The sequence below is a fragment of the Varanus komodoensis genome, unplaced genomic scaffold, assembly GCF_004798865.1.
Source record: "Varanus komodoensis strain SLA01 unplaced genomic scaffold, ASM479886v1 scaffold20_1, whole genome shotgun sequence".
NCBI lineage: Eukaryota > Metazoa > Chordata > Lepidosauria > Squamata > Varanidae > Varanus > Varanus komodoensis.
In genome coordinates, this window is record NW_025335587.1 from 17,276,096 (window position 1) to 17,289,191 (window position 13,096).

The 13,096-nt window shown below is 46.7% G+C and overlaps 1 protein-coding gene across 7 annotated transcripts in view; it reads left to right on the forward strand.

The window, feature by feature from the left end:
* The window catches only part of ACACA (acetyl-CoA carboxylase alpha), a 192,286-nt gene that overhangs the window by 130,593 nt on the left and 48,597 nt on the right, over nucleotides 1-13,096 (forward strand). For all 7 annotated transcript variants that reach the window (XM_044429886.1, XM_044429884.1, XM_044429885.1 and 4 more), the window contains 4 exons: nucleotides 3,065-3,334; nucleotides 4,449-4,546; nucleotides 4,977-5,097; nucleotides 6,377-6,487. In XM_044429886.1, coding sequence (XP_044285821.1) covers nucleotides 3,065-3,334; nucleotides 4,449-4,546; nucleotides 4,977-5,097; nucleotides 6,377-6,487 — 600 coding nt within the window. The remainder of the gene's footprint in view (nucleotides 1-3,064; nucleotides 3,335-4,448; nucleotides 4,547-4,976; nucleotides 5,098-6,376; nucleotides 6,488-13,096) is intronic.

Below are 13,096 nucleotides of genomic sequence, written 5' to 3' on the forward strand. Positions count from 1 at the left end.
GCACCAGGGTAGGGTTAGGGTTAGGAAAACGAGGTGTGCTGGCATGATTTTGATGGTTGGAATGTGTTTAGAATGGGCAGAAATGATGAGCTGCACAGAAAAAGCTACTCAGGGAAGGCTTTTTCAAAATTGCCCTGTTTTCAATGGAACTTGAGTCCTCTAATAGGGTTAGGGGTGTGCACCAGGGTAGGGTTAGGGTTAGGAAAACAAGGTGTCCTGGCATGGTTTTGATGGTTGGAATGTGTTTAGAATGGGCAGAAATGATGAGCAGTGCAGAGAAACCTACTCAAGGAAGGTTCTGTGATAAATAAGTGGGTTTTGGGTTGCAGTTTGGGCACTCGGTCTCTAAAAGTTTTGCCATTGCTGCTCTAGGCGCTTTGCTGACAGCTCATCTCCTTCCTGCCATTTGGTCTTGCTGGGTGGGACCGACGAGGGCCAGAGTTCAAAATGCGGAGTGGGGAAGTTTGAGGAAGGCTGCTGTAAGCTGTTCGGAGCTCGAGCAGGTGATTTATTTCCCTCCGTAGGTTTGGCGCCGACGATCCCTTTCTGTCTCCAGTCTTGGCAGCGGAGGCGGCCAGCATGTTCAGCCAGGGTGTGGGTTGTCTCTGAGTGGTTGTTGTTGGATTGCAGCTTTACATGGAGTTGCAGGTGGTTGCTGAATCGTGGGTTGTTGTTGACTCGCGGGTTGCTACCGCATCAAGGGTTGTGGCGTTGTACGAACCTACCCGTGCTAATATAGCATGGTTCGTTAAGGACAAGTACTGCCGTCCAGCAGCAAACCACGGATGGGTCGTTCGTGGAGTGTTACCACCAAGCCGGCCCCCTCGTTAGCAGCCACCTGCTTCTCTTCATTTCGCAAGGGCATCTGGACGACGATCCTCTGAGGAGGATCTTGGGGTCCAGGCAGAGAGAGACAGAGAGGCCAAGATGGAAGCTGACCGTCTTTCAGTTAGCATGTCCGGAAGACCCGTTCAGAACAGAATAATAAACGACACACACTGTAAATCCGATCCACGCCTGAGGAATATCCTGAAGGAAAAGCAAGTTCTAATGATAATACCCATTTTAAAGCATTTTGTGTGCCTCGTCCCCTGGCCCCTGATGTGCACGGGGCAGTTAGAAACATAGAAACAGAGCGAGTCAGAAGGGGCCTCCCGGGCCATCTAGTCTGACCTCCGGCTCCAGCCGGCTCCGCTCACGACATTTTGAGCCTTGTCCAGAGCGGTACCTTGCATTTGCTTTCATTGTGCAGAACATCGTGGTGACCCTTATTTTGTTTTCAGTGCTTGCCACCACATATTTAAGCTGCGGTCTTCTGGGTGTGTGTGTGTGTGTGTGTGTGTGTGTGTGTGTGTACATGCGTGCAAAATGATACACAGGCCATTAACGCAGGCGGCATATGCGCTCGCTCTCTCTCTCTTTCTCTCCTTCTCTCTGGCATGCAATTCCATATTGTCGTTGTTACCCAGGGAGCAAATGACATCCCAGTTCAGGGTCCTAATCACAGTTCGGAACATCAGAAATAATTATTGCCTGTGATCGGAGGTTGTGAATAATTCATTGGGCCTGATTCCCACCCGCCCGCCCTGTGCCAGTTCCACTTCCCATATCTTGGCCAGTGATACCTTTCAGGCCAAATAGGTTTCCACAGGAGAATAATGGTTCCTCTTCTTATGGAAATAGTGTGGTACACATAATTTCACCAGTACAAAAAAGCAGTTAAATTAGACGCTGCCCCATCCTCGGGAGATAATGCCTCCCCTGCTCCCCGCCTTGTTCTCCCTTCCCTTCCCTGCTCCTGTTTCCTTGCCTCTCCACTCGCTGCATTTTCGCTGCTGTAGCAGGGCAGAAGTGACCAAGAAGGTATTCAAGAAGACATAAATTTGCCTTTTCTCACACCTCTGTGGCTGGAATTACGTGTTACAGCCGATCCAAGCCTGCTGCTCAAAACAGCAGGACTGTTTCCTCTCCTCCTTTCATCTGGGTAGCATCTGCATCCCCCTTTCCAACCTGGTGCCCTTGAGCAGTGTGAGATGGCAACTCCTATCATTCCCAGCCGGTGCCACCAACTGCCTCCCCACACATCTGGAAGGTGTCGGTTTGAGGAAGGCAAAGGCCATTCAGGTCAGGACAGGATTCCATTGCCGTATCCACTCTGGGTTTCAGTCTGAACTTTAACGGAGCTTTATATATCTTTTAAAAAAATGTTTTAAGAATTCACTTTTTTTGGATTGTTTCAATGTTTATGCATTGAAATGGTATCTTGTTTTTATTGTGTTGAGGGTTTTTTCTTTTTATAAATTGTGAACTGCCTGGAGAGCTATAGAAATGAAATTAATCATCAATTAATCTTAGGGGTTTTTTGGCAGCTGTCCTGTTTGCTGTCGTGCCTGCTTCAACCCACAACTGCATAATCTGCAATTCTAAGCATGTTTAGGATTGTTATTAAGATTTGTTATACCGCCTTGTCTGCCAAAAGCATCGAGGTGTTGCACTGTGCAGCAATGTAAAATGATAACACTGTAAAGATCTTAAAACAAGAGCACTAAAAACATCCCCACCACACATTGTAAAAGGCTAAATTGGGCAGATGCACCTCTGCACCCTTGTGAAAGGCTAAGAGATTGGGGTGGGGGGAAGTTAAGAAATTGGGAGTGCCTCTCATAGTGTGGGCCAGCACGAACAGAAATCCTTTCATGTGTGCCCAGCCAGCAACACACAGGGCACCTCCTGCAGATCTTGATACCTGGGTAGGCTCATCGTGAGACAGGTAGCCCTTAGATGGCTGTGTTAAGGAGCAGTTGCAGGAGAAAAGCCAGGGTGGCCTAGTGGTTAGAGCAGACGGCCCTCACCCTAGCGCCCCACTAGGTTCACGTCCGCATGGGTCTTGAAGATCGCCAGGTGACCTAGGGCCAGCCACTGTTTCTCTGCACCCTGGTCTACCTCATGGAGGTGTTGTACAAGCTTCAGCGGGCAAAGACCCTCATAGGCTGCTCTGTGCTCCTTGGGGGAAAGCAGGCATGACCTGGTCCGAGGAGTCATCGCGTGTCTTTGCTGCTTGCAGATCGGCATGGTGGCTTGGCTGATGACCCTCAAGTCACCGGAGTATCCAGATGGGCGGGATATCATAGTCATTAGCAATGATATCACGTACCGGATCGGGTCCTTCGGCCCCCAGGAAGACCTCCTCTACCTTCGGGCGTCAGAGCTTGCTCGGCTGCAGGGCATCCCCCGGATCTACGTGGCTGCCAACAGTGGGGCCAGGATCGGGTTGGCTGAGGAGATCCGCCACATGTTTCACGTGGCCTGGGAAGACCCTGCTGATCCCTACAAGGTAAGGGCACCGGGAGGTGCTGTAGATTTTATTTTATTTATTTTATTAAAACATTTTTATGCCGCCCCATTCGCCGAAGCCTCGGGGCGGCTTACAACATAGATAAAACAATAAGTTAAAATCCATATAAAATAATCTTAATTAAAAACACACATTATAAAATAAGCTGCCCTGGCCAGATAAAATTCAATTGTATTTAGCATTTAAAATGTTAAAAATGTTAAAATGTTAAAATGTTAAAAATAAAAAGGTCTTAGCCTGGCGCCGAAAAACAAATAACGACGGCTTATGCTTGTATGGAAATCAGTCTTGTGGTGTTTCTACGAGCTTCCACTTGGGCGTAGGGTTAGGGTTAGAATTTGCAATGTGCGAGAATTTAAATTTTGCCTGCAAAACATGCCGCCTGGCTCCGTCGCAACTCCAGGCACAAATGCGAGGGGAAAATGTTTACACCTTCCCGAATATGCACCCATTTGGTTTGCACAACTTTCCCCATTCAATTTGCATAGACTTCTAAGTAAACCCTATTTTAGTCTGGGGGCACAAGTTGCGCAAATTTGAAGATCATTTCACAATTTTCATACTCAGTTTTGCATGATTTTACTGTGATTAGAAACATACAAATATGAACTTTAATTGGGTTGGAGATAAAGCAGCAAGTTGATCTTAGGTGAATTGTACAAGCTCAAATGTTGCTCATTCACCCATTCGTATTTCAGGGAGAAGAGGTTTTAAATTTGGGATCTCAAACATGGTACCAGAGAGTACAAATTTGCCTTCAGGCTCCTTTCGTGATATCTTCCAAGTATTCTGTCTTTCCTGGTTTTTATTTTGTTTTTAAAAGGTTTTTTTTCCCATTAGTAACCCAAAATTTTAACTGGGAGGCTAGCATGCAGCAAAACAAATTATTTTGAGTCTCCAACATTTCTATTTGTGTTCAACGGTTTGGTTGTGTGTTATAATGCTCAGTCTTTACCTCTACCTTGTACTCAAGTTATTGGATAAGATACTTTTTAGTTTGCCTTTTGGGAAATACGTTTTTTACGATTTAAAATGAGAACAAGTGAATTTCTCTGAGAGTTTTCTGCTCACCTCTTTTTTTCCCCTTCTCCAGGGATTTAAGTATCTTTACCTGACTCCCCAGGATTATAAGAAAGTCAGTGCCTTAAACTCAGTACATTGTGAACATGTCGAAGATGGAGGAGAATCTCGGTAAATGTATATAAAACACTGGATTCAGCTCTGTGTCCTAGTTTAAACTTCATAATAAATTTGGAAGGTTGCCCACCATTTATTCCCAGTTTTGCACTCAGGAAGCTGAATCTGAGAAAGGGGAAGGAACTCCCACTGGGCTCCACTGGGCTACCAATTTAAGAAGAGAGAGTCCTTGTGATGCCGTTGACGTATGGCCTGTGACCCTACTGCATGTGACAGGGCCTGTTTGGTGGTGGCACTCTGGCAATGGAACTTCACTCCAGTGGAGATTTGACTGTTCCTCCACACTCTTCTCTTTTCCATTAAAGATGAATTCATTGCTGCAGGAAGCTGAGAAACTTTAGCACTGGTGCATTCGATATTCTGTGATGACAAGCTGGGCAACTGTAAATGTGTGATCTCTCTGTCTCTTTGCTCCCTGTGCCAGATATAAAATTACAGATGTTATTGGGAAGGAGGAAGGCATTGGGACGGAGAATCTGCGAGGATCTGGCATGATTGCAGGAGAATCATCACTGGCATATGAAGAAATTATCACAATCAACCTGGTAAGCTACAGTTGTGTTTTATCTGGGGGAAGCAGGGCTAGAAAGATAAGCCAGGTGTGCAGATAGTGATCAATCTGGGGAGATTTTCCAGACTCTATTTGATCCTTGGCTCTAGAATTCTAGATTCTAGAATTCTAGTACCCGGAGGAGGGCTTTCTCTGCAGTGGCGCCCATCTATGGAATGCGCTCCCCAGAGAGGTCCGCCTGGTGCCGTCATTATTTGTTTTTCGGTGCCAGGCTAAGACCTTTTTATTTAAAACTTATTTTAATTGCTAAATTATTGTATTTATTAGGATTTTAAATTAGCCGAGAATGCACTGGGGGGTTTTAAATGTTATATATATATATATATAGAGAGAGAGAGAGAGAGAGAGTGAGCCACCCCGAGACTTTGTTGCGAGGGGGGCGGCATAGAAATGTTTTAAATAAATAAATAGATCCTTGGTGAGAAGCCATAATTGGCACTTCCTGTATAACTGTGGCCCCACATGCTGGCTGGCTGCCATGGATAGAGAAAGGGATAAAGTCTCCTTTCACATCCCGTATGATCCCATATTAAAAAGTTTAAAGTATATTAAAAGCACATAATAAACACATGTATATTAAGTTATTTTGAAAAAAACCCTTTTATTTTAAAATCCATGTACATTAAAAGCGATGCATGTTAAGAATAAGTTGTTTTCCTTTTCACAAAAGCACATGCACATTTTAAAAAATAGTAAATAGGTGTTCAAAGCAGTGCTTTTTTTGTCATAGAACGCACCGGAATGGAGTTCCGGCACCTTTTTTCAACAGATTTCCCAAGTTTTAAAAGTAACTTTTGAAAATTTGATGTTTGGTCCATGTGGATTTGAATCGCCCTGTCAAGCGTAGCGGCAAATCATTAAAACGGCGCATGCGGGCTGCTTGTGTGTCGAATCCGATGCATGCGCACTTCGCACTGGTTGTGATGGCGCTGCTCGGCTTGTGGCACTGCTCGGCTTGTGATTGGTCGTGTGGTCGCGCGCTGAGTGTTTACTGCGGCCGGCGACCCTTATATTCGTTACACAACTGACGTGTGTGGGTGTGTGTGCAGTGATTGACTACGTGCGAAAGGTAAATAATTTCATGAGTTCCGGCACCTTTTTTCTTACAAAAAAAGCACTGGTTAAAAGCATGGATTTTTTAAAAGTATGCATTCATGCAAGCTGGAATTGATCTTACTGGGCATAAAATAGGGGTTGACTTGCTGGGTGATGGCACTATGGAAATTGAAATAGGTTCAAATTTCTCTTTTCAGGTAACATGTCGGGCAATTGGAATTGGGGCTTACATCGTCCGGTTGGGACAGAGGACAATCCAAGTGGAAAATTCACATATCATCTTGACTGGAGCAGGAGCCCTCAACAAAGTAAGTTTTATTTTACCTTTTGGGACGAAATCTGTATTTATCAGTTCATTTTTTCAGTTGATTTTTCATGGTGCATTTTTTGATGCATGTGTGTGCTCAGTTTCTTGAGCTGATTGGCTTTGTTCTTTCGTTTCGTCTGGAACAGCATGTCTGCTAGAGATGGGATGGGCCACACTTCCCATAAAACCCAGTCTTCCCAATCATGTACCTTCCAGATCTGGCTGGACTGCGATTCTCATAAGCTCCAACCACAGTGGGTTGGAAGATAGTGGGAGCTGTCGCTCGAGAGATTTGGATAGTTGGGAAAGACATGTAAAAAATACTGTGTCACTTGGACACGGAGGATGATGAACCTTGTGGTCTAACAAATTTGGAAGGCTTCAAGTTGGAAAAGAATAAAGTTCGAGTTTATTGGTCAGTGAAGCTGATGCTGATGAAGTTTTGCTGATGCCCAGCCTGACTGGTGAAGGCCAGCTGGGAGAAATGGGGTGGGTACCAGTGTGGATAACGAACGTCTCTGTTTGGATATATGCGCAAGATCGGTTCCTTGCTTTGAGGCAGCTACCGAGCAGGCTCGTGCTGGTAAGTGGCACTCCACACATTCAGGCCAAACAGAAGGACGTTTTTCCATGTTGTTTGGTTGAAGAGAAGTAAAAATGGAAATCTTTCTGCAAGGAGCTGGTAGGCTTTGCAGCAAACTTCCCAGGGAGGTGTGGCAGAATGTGCTTAACATTTTCAAAAACGAAAATGGAATCACTTCAGATTAGCTTTTGGAGGTTGGTCTGCTGGTAGCAGTAGCAAAGGTTTATTCCTCACTTAGATTTTCAACAAGGTGGCTTGGATAGTTGCGCACTGTTTACCTGCGCAGGGTGGTGGTTTTCTCCTGCCTAACTTTGTGTGTGTGGAGTCGACAGGTCATTAGATGTATCATAGATATTAGCGGTAATAGGACATGGCTTTTAAAGACTGTCTCTTTCTATATCACTCTGACCTCTCTCCCTGGCACCTGTGCTTGTCAAATCAGCTGCCGCATCACTTACCATTTCCACGTCTGCCACTGGAAGCAGGGCCTTCACAGCTCTGACCCTGAGGCTGTGGAATGACCTCCTTCTGGAACTCAAGAATATTTCCTTCCAGAAGGACTGGAAAACCTTCCTTTTTCATCAGATGTTGGTGGCTTGCTCCCTAGAAAGACTGCTTTTCAGACTTACGGGGTGTGTGTGTGTGATTAAAAAACAATCATGCGTTCTTTTGTTGTCATAAGCTGCCCTGAACATGTGTGGGAACAGTGGCATAAGTGATAAAAGGAATTGTAGGGTTGGAAGCGATCCTGGAGATTACCTGGTCCAACTGCTGACTCAGTTCTGAGCACATTCTGGTGGGAGAGTCAGGAGAGAGAAAAGAAGGACTTTTTCTGCACAGTGTATATTGGAACTGTTTTGAAGGTGGAATGGGCAAATGCTTGGAGGATGAAGCCATCAAGCTGGCCATATGTTATCTCAGGTACTAGGGGGAGAATGTTTTGCTCTGTCAGTTTGCTGGAGAACATGGAGACGTGGATGGGAAGGTGCTGCTGCTCTCACATTCACCGTGGAAACAGAATCCTGGATTAGATGGACCCTTGGCCAGGTCCATAACGGGGGTTCCAGTGACAACATGCTCCAAATAAATCAGTAGTTGTAGCATTTCCCTTAGGGATCATCTCTTTCTGCCTGAGCACACCGCCCTCTTTAAAGCCATGCTTGTGAGTTTTCCTCCTGATTCCACTTAAAAAGTCATAATATCTGTGGCGTGTATAGAAAGTTGCTCCTCTGCTTTGAAACGAGTTCCCCCGAGACAGCTCTTTTCATTCCTCTGTTCAGGCGCTTGGGCCAGGCTCATAGGCCGGTTGTGTTGGCTTATTTCATGTACGCATTGTTCATATCCAGAGGAATCTTGAAAGGCAGGGACCGTCCTCCCCTAGTGCTGAAGGGAGCACAATTCAGGTGCCGGGAGAGCCTCTCTTGGGAGCTCACTCCACAGGGGTGCCACAGCAGCAAAGACTTTCTTCCTGGTAGCCACCCACCTCACTTCCTTTGGTGGGGGCTTCCAGAGAAGGACTTCTGAAAATAGTCTGGGCAGGTATGCGTGGGCAGAATGGGTGTTTCAGGTGACCTGGCCCTCAACTATTCAGAGCTTTAAAGGTGAATATCACGATGCACTCTGAACCAGCAGCACGTTGACTGCCATGGGTCTAGTGTGAGGGGCATCGGGCAGCCAGCAGTTATGTCCAGAAATGTTGCTTGGAGGGCTTGGGCCTTGTGCTCAGAGGGTTGGATGTGTGTCCAGAGTGGCCTGCGGTTCCCTCAGCCAGTGCACCCTGGGGCCTGTAATCTCACATCAGCCTTTCGAAAAGGCCATGATGGGAGCTGAAGAAACATGGCGCAGCGGACCTCCTTGTACTCATGGCAGGTGGCCCCCCGGCCCACCTCCAAGGGGCCAATCCGCAGAGAATTCAGTACTCTTTGGGACTCAAACCCATGGATTCTGGCCTTCTGTGGTGTTCATAATAATTTGGAGGGGGCTTTAAAACAAATCCATCAACAAATAAATGCAGAGGCGGGATGGCGTTTCCGTAATGTGCAAATGTATTTTGCACGAAAGCTAGCGGCCTGAGCTTTCTTGGTATGTGTAACACTGATCTTAGATCTGCCATGAACATGTGAGCAGAAAGCTGGTGTCTGTGTGACGTGCAGTAGATCGTCAAGAATTTCTGGCACCCGTCCAGTTGCTGGATCTCAGGCTTCCGGTAAAAAACACAAGTAGATGCCACAAGTTTGCTTATTCCTACCATAGGTAAAACATACTATTACATAAGCCATTCAGTGGCTTATTTACACGGTTGTTGAATAGCAGGTTGTTAAATATGAGGCTGCTGGTAAGAGTCAAATAGTGTAAAGTATTATGAATGCTTCGGAAGAGCATTATGTGGGGGAGGACTTACGAATGCCATTTTTATTTTTGCTGGAGCCAGGAAGACCAGACATCAAATCTCTGCCTGGCCTTGTCCAGTCGTTCTATCTCATCTCCCACAGGGTGGTTTTGAGCAGAGTTTATTCAAATGTGCTCTGGACACATTTTGTGCAGATGGGAATATGAACTTTCTTCTTTTATGGTTTTCTGCTAGGAAAATGCTGGGAGCTGCTCACACATTGGAGATGGGGCAGGGGGTGCACCTGTTTTTTACGTAGTTGATAGCAATATTCAAATTAAGAGCTGCTTGTAAGGATAAAAAGGGTAAAGATTTGTTCATGTGTGTTCCATGGAGAAAAGGCAAGGTACCATATCAGTCCATATTAATATTTTCTCCGTGCAATTTTATTTCATTTTCAGATAAAGTTCATAAAAGAAAGGCAACAACAACAAAAGCACCCATATTATAATTAATCAAGACCCACCAATCTGCAATGGTTTTTCCTGTAGTGTTTCTAACAATAAACGCAATTAGCCAGGGCCCAATTCAGAGGCGTTTCCGCTTCCTCTGCTAGCGCTTGACGTTTCTGCAGCCTCCGCTGCTCAAGAGCAGCATCCCTTCCTTGAGCAAAGAGCAGGTGTGAGTAGAGAGGACGGTTCGTTCGTGGCCTTTCTGATATATACCTGAATGAATTGTCCTCTGGGGACAAAATTGCCCCAACCCCATACCCATCCCACTTTAGGTTTTAAACAAGGTTGGAAGCAAGAGCCAAAGGCCAAGGCTCTTAAATCAATGCGCCACCCAGGCAGCAGCTGTTCAAGATTTATGCTCAAGAGCCGGCTTCTTGTGTGCAGAAGAGAGAAACAATTTGCCCTTGAATTACAGACATGGAGAGAGAGAGAAAGCAGGTGGCGGGTGTTAGGAGGTGGGAGCAGAAGAGCGATTTCACTTTTATTTCCTTTCTTTAGGCAGGAAGCTAATCCCAAAGATTTGCAGCGCAGCCATAGCATGCAGATTGCTGGGTGCCACTGTTGCTGTCCTCGTAACTTTGGGCAGAGGAGACCCACTGGCGGTGGGCTTTAAAAAATCCTCGTTCCAGCCAGACTTCGTCAAATCTGGGCTGTTCCAGATTTGGCTGCCGTGATCTTCCGCCAGTGTGGCTGGGGCTGAAAGGCGCTGGTCCTGCACATCTGGGTTGGAAGAAGTTGGTAGAAAGGCGCACACACGCCCATCTTGGGTCGAGAGCATTGCTTGGTGTCAGGCCACACGCTTGTGTAAGGACCCACATTCAAGCCCCAGGAATCACAGGGAAGAGACTCGGGAAAGACTGAAGGCCCCTGGAGAGTTGCCAGCACTCCAGGCCAACAGCAGGCCAGCTCGAGAAGTGGATGTCCCCTTCTTGGGTTCTTCATATCCCCTTTTGAAACAGGATCTCGTGGTAGCAGAAATTGGCCCGCTGGAATAGAGGGCCTTCAGCGGGACAGAATGGGGTTCGGCAGCAATCCCCTCTTGCTCTGGCAAATGTCAGCAGGCTGGGTTCTTGGAATCAACCCCAGAGGCCTGCTATCCCCCTGTTAATTGTAGGGAAGAAGACACATGCTCCTCTTTGGAGAAACACAGGAAACTGCTTAGACTAGACCCCGACTGGCAGCAGTGGATCTCCGGAAAAAAACATCCCCCACGCTGCCTGGAGGCACCAGCAATTTGTACCCAGTACCACGTAATGACGGGTTGCAAAACCCAGACTGGTTTTTGGAGGCCAGAGTGCTCCAGGGCCCACCTTCCTTGCCATGTCCGCACATGACCAGAGGGCGGGCTTCCATCCGCCTGGGCACTGGATACGACTGACCTCGTGCCTCCATCTCCATGGTCAAGAAACCATCCGGTCATGTGGCTAAAGACATCATTTTTTGCAGGTTTTCTAAAGGGATCACGCCAACCATTTTTGACTGTTAGGGAGGGGAAGGAAGGAAGGAAGGAAGGAAGGAAGGAAGGAAGGAAGGAAGGAAGGAAGGAAGGAAGGAAGGAAGGAAGGAAGATAGATAGATAGATATCTGAGGGAAGAGCTTGGGTGTGCATGGAAGGAGTTGCCCCGGAGAATCTCTCTTAGGCTGTTGTGGTGAAAAGGTTTCAATTATTTGCTGGCTGTGCCTTTGCCAAATAAATGTTTGATGACGTAAAGAACATGAGCTCACGATGGTTCCTGGGATGGCCCGAAAGTGTGTCTGACAACACCATTGCAACCTTTGTCTTCAGGGCAGAGCATCAGCAGGGCATGTGGCGAGCATCACACACAGAGGCGTCTGTGCCTGCTGCCGTGTGTGTCTGCGGCGCAGCGCTTCAAGTCCATTGACCCTCTTCCCTCTTCCTTCCCCGCGCCCCCGACCTCCGAAACCGAAATAATGATAATGCACATCTTCCAACTGCATCAAAGTATCAGCACATCAAAAGCCAGGAGGCATGAAATGCAAATGGTGCAGTGGTGGCAGATGGATGGTGCAGGATCGCCTAATGCCCAATGAATTTTAAAAGATGACGGTGTACATGTGGGGCCGGGAGGGGGAAGAGAGGCTTGGAAATAAACACGTTATCCCAGCAACGGGTTTTTGCTTGTGTGCGCGCCAGTGTGTGTTCTCGCCACACACTTCTGACAATATTTCTTCACACTTCACTGAACATCCACTCTATCTCTTCATATACACCCCTCTCTCTCTCTCTCTCTTTTTCTCTCCCCCTCTCCCTTCTCTGCCTACCTCTCACATACGTCTCGGGTCGCGTCACTGCAGCTCTGGTGGATATAATAAGATATAAACCACGAAGTTGTTATTTGCATAGAAATAGCATCGAGGCCCCAGGCAGAATTGTGTGTGTGTGGGGGGGGGGGATGAGGTGGGAAGAAGGACACCGGGATCATTTGTCTAAAATTTTAATGGAAACTTTTGCTGAGATGAGGGGTTTTTTTAATCAACTTTCATTCAGATCCTTCCTGCAACTCCCCTTCTACCATTTTTGTACCCGCATGTACATGTACACACCATTTGGTTTAATACAGTGCTACATGAGGCAAGATTAGTCCCTTGCTCTCCGTTGCTAATTTCTGTTTGTTCCCTTAAGAATGGAAATGCATTCCCTTAAGAAAGTGGAATGCAACAACACACACACACACACACACACACACACACACACTCTGACTTGGTTTACATATAATGCTAATTATGGTTTATTTAACATATTAGCTATTGGATTCTGGGTTGCCGTGTTGTTGTGGCCCAGCCATGCTAACAGCCACGAATTGTTAACCAGAAACAACCCAGAAAGACAGATGGATTGTCGTCACGTGTGAACTCAGAACGGTGGATTGCTCACAGGCTACGCAGGCAATGGGCAAGCATGGCATGGGAAAACAAAACCATCGTCCATTTGTCAGCACTAGGCTGCTGCAAAGGCATTTGGGATAGAGGAAGGGAGCAGGCCAAGGAGGAGGGAAACAGACAACCCAGGGATCGCGTTACCATGGCTTGTTTGATCATGTGTCAGACAAACCCTGGGCAGGGCAACAAACCATAGTGAGTGGTCTCTCTCATGCCCTGCCTTTTTTCCTGCAAGGAGCACAAGTTAGTCCGCATAACACTCCTTGTTCTCCATTTCCTCCTTGA